General features: G+C 46.8%; 1 protein-coding gene across 1 annotated transcript; it reads right to left on the reverse strand.

Moving 5' to 3' along the window:
- Positions 1-222: 222 nt before the first annotated feature.
- LOC149431454 (C3a anaphylatoxin chemotactic receptor-like) lies at positions 223-2,191 on the reverse strand. The gene has a single exon (XM_089665589.1). The coding sequence runs from the start codon at positions 2,189-2,191 to the stop codon at positions 1,103-1,105; it is 1,089 nt and encodes a 362-aa protein (XP_089521715.1). The 3' UTR covers positions 223-1,102.
- Between the last annotated feature and the right edge of the window lie 1,310 nt (positions 2,192-3,501).

The raw sequence follows: 3,501 nt of genomic DNA on the forward strand, positions 1-3,501 counted from the left end.
TAATGCACTAGGCTGGTATGCCCTCGTCTTTTCATTCCATGCTATTTATGCACTCCTCCAACCACCTTCTGGGCACCCTCCCCCAGGGTTTGGCTGAGACAACAAATATTCAAACTGCTGATTTGGCTCAGAAGAAGAAGGTGTTTCCTTCTAAAAATGTCGGCCATTTTGGACCCTGGTGAGGTCCCCCGCATTGATTCTGTGACTACTGGGTACGGATGAGTAGCTCAATGAGCAATTTTTTATCTACATGTTTGTGAGTCTATTTTATGATGATGTCTATTAAAAGCTTTGGGTCAATGCACTAGGCTGGTGCACCCTCTTTTCATTTCTTGTAGTGGCTTCAGGACACCCCCCGTCCTAGAGAGCTGCAAGGCCAGAAGCAATATCCCAGTGACGGAAAGTCCCCTCCAATACTGGACTATCACACTATTGCACAGGAGACATTCTTGTTGTTATCATAGCTTGGAGCCTAAGGCAGCCCTATTCTTGTCCAGGAGGAGAAGTTCCCAGCCTGAAGGGCTGCTGCCCTTTTGGGCATCGCAGCTGTATTTCTAGATGTGTTCATTGTGGTTCCAGCTGTGGCAGAGCTGGGGGGTGCCTGTTCCACTAAGAATCTCTGAAGCTATTTCAATGAGGATTCGGTTTGGAGGGTTCACTGAAGAAATGTCTGGCTGATATTGGAAGGGGGCATCAAAATATCTAGGGACATTGTACACGCCTGAGTGTAGGACCCAGAGGACCTTTGCAGCTGCATCCAAACTAGTGCTCGCCTGGCCTTGGACATTTTTGATGGTGCCCAGGGCTGTCCTCTATTCCTGGACTATTGTTAGGACTGTCCTAAGCACTAGCGATTGCTTTTCTGTGTTCCTGGAGCAACTCTCAGCCCCCTGAGCCCTACCCCAGTTATTCAGCAATAAATGTAAAAAAATATAAACTCCTAGACTGTTCATTGAGCCAGAAGAGTGAACACTGCTGTGTGCCTGGCTGTTGTTGCACCAATTTGGGAAAAGAACCTGAGGCAAACCAGAAGCTTCTATAGAGCACTACAGATGGAAAAGCAGCTGTGTTAAAGTATTAAAATATTAATTGGTAATGGAGCTTAGACAGCCCTGCTATCTTCTGTTGTGAGTTTGCTCCTGGTGCGCTCGGTACTTCTAGAGCCCTCTTCGCTGAGGGCATTTTGCATGATCCTTCGAATAGACTGTTGCACCCTGCTCTTCATATTTTTCCCCAAGAAGACATAGATTATAGGGTTGATACAGCTGTTGAAGTAGGCCAAGGCCACTGATAGATCGTCCAGTCTTTCCAAAAACTGATCTTGAAAGTATAGCGAGAGCACACCTACTATGTGGTAGGGGGCCCATGTGGCAAAAAATGCAACTACAATGCCAAGAGCTACCTTGGTGGTCTTTCTGCCGACCTTCAAAAGTCGGGTATTTTTAACCTTAGAAGCCAGGAGGATGTAGCTGGTGGAAACAATTAAGAGAGGAATCAGAAAACCAAAAACCATGCGTGTGTAAGTAATTTTAACTTGCAAAGACTGAAATTGGCTGTCCATGGTGGGGTCCTCTTCTGTATTATAATTTGATGAAGAAAAGTTTGAATAGAATGAATCATAGTCATACTCTTCATATATGTTGTTAGCCACATGATCAACATTGAAGTGTAGGTGATTATCAGTTTCATAATTACAATAAGTAATGTTATGAGATGAGACGGTCTTTCGGTGCAGGACAGCAGGTAGACACATCAAGAAGGACAACATCCAAATAACCACGCATAGGACCCACGCCATTCGAAGGTTGCGCTTATTTTGAGCCCACACGGGTTGGACAACTAAGAGGCATCGGTCAACACTAATGGCCACCAGGGTGAAAACGCTGGCAAACATGGTAAGGTGGACGATGACAGGTAAAACTTTGCAGAGAGCAGGGCCATACAGCCAGTCCTCGTAGAAGAACTGAGCAATGGACAATGGTATAAAAAGACAGCAGGTTACATCGGCCAAAGCAAGGTTCCAAAACCAGATGGTGTTCACCGTCCATTTCATTTTCCAAGAGGTGATCCAAATTACAATCAAGTTCCCGGGGACTCCAAGAAGAAAGGTGACCACCATGACTAGGATGGTGAACACTGGAGGGTTGATTGGATGCTCGGCAGGCGCTGAGTCCTCGGTCACATTTATCATCTTGAAATCCTGTAAAGATTAAAATGAAAGTTTGAAACTGCTGTGGGGCAGAGCAGACGGTTCCTATTTTAGTCATGAAATCACCAACTGAGCATGCCTCATAGTCAGAGTCAAGGGCGGATTGACCACTTGGAAACTCCGGCACTGCCTGAGGGCCCAGGGTCAGTAGGGGGCCCCATGAGATGCCCCTGGCACCTTTTGTATAGGCTTTTTTGAGTTTGATCAAGGACACAGGGGCCCCATGTTCCCCTATTGCCCGGGGGCCCCATGAGTTGTCAGTCCGCCCCTGGTCATAGTCTTCATTCATAAAGTCCTACTCCAGGGCCCCCTGGAGGATTAAAAAAAGTTCCCTTCACTGGAACTAAGGGGCCAAGCCCAACCCCCCATAAAACAACCCCACACCATAATCCCCCCTCCACCAAACTTTACACTTGGCACAATGCAGTCAGGCAAGTACCGTTCTCCTGGCAACCACCAAACCCAGACACGTCCATTGGATTGCCAGCGTGACTGGCCACACCAGAGAACACGGCTACACTGCTCTAGTGTCCTGTGGTGGCGTGCTTTACACCGCGGCTTCTGACGCTTTGCATTGCACTTGGTGATGTATCTGTGTGGCCATGGGAACCCATTCCATGAAGCTCTCAGTCAACTACCTTACATGAAAGCAATCTACATACACAGAAAATGTCCTGCTAAATATCATACAATTTGGGACAAATGGTTCGACTTTGCCTCCACTTGTGATGATGGTGATAATGTAGATTCATTAATGCATTACTACCTGTACACTGCCTTATTTATTGATCTCCTACCCCTTACTTCCCCTCAAGCAGGGCTTTTTTTCAGTGGGAACATTGGGGAACGCAGTTCCGGCACCTCCAGCACCTCCAGCACTGAATGTATGTAATGGCATGGGGTCCTAGGGTGTGCTGAAGGGTCTATTGTTGCTGACTGCTGGAGAGTCCATTGATGCTGGCTGCTGGGAGATCTACTGTTGTTGGGGTTGTATTTTGCTGTAGGGGCCCATTGTTGCCCTGTGGGGGGGGGGTCTATTGCAGCTGTGGGGGATCTATTTTACTGCTTTTCTTTTTATCACTAACAAATTCCATACAACTTACTTAGCACCACAAAATCATACTTTGTTCTATATTCTCTAAAAGGGACAGTCCTTGGAGTTGGGTAGGGGGTGGAGACAAGAGGTGGATCAGAAGGGTTTGGGGAGTTCCTGCACCTATTGTCCTCAAGGATGTAAATAGTCTGGAATTGTTTCATACCCACATACAGATTCTGTATTTGCATCCAGGATG

Source organism: Staurois parvus, unplaced genomic scaffold, assembly GCF_062004578.1.
Source record: "Staurois parvus isolate SC_StPar_1 unplaced genomic scaffold, SC_StPar_1.0 ptg002254l, whole genome shotgun sequence".
NCBI lineage: Eukaryota > Metazoa > Chordata > Amphibia > Anura > Ranidae > Staurois > Staurois parvus.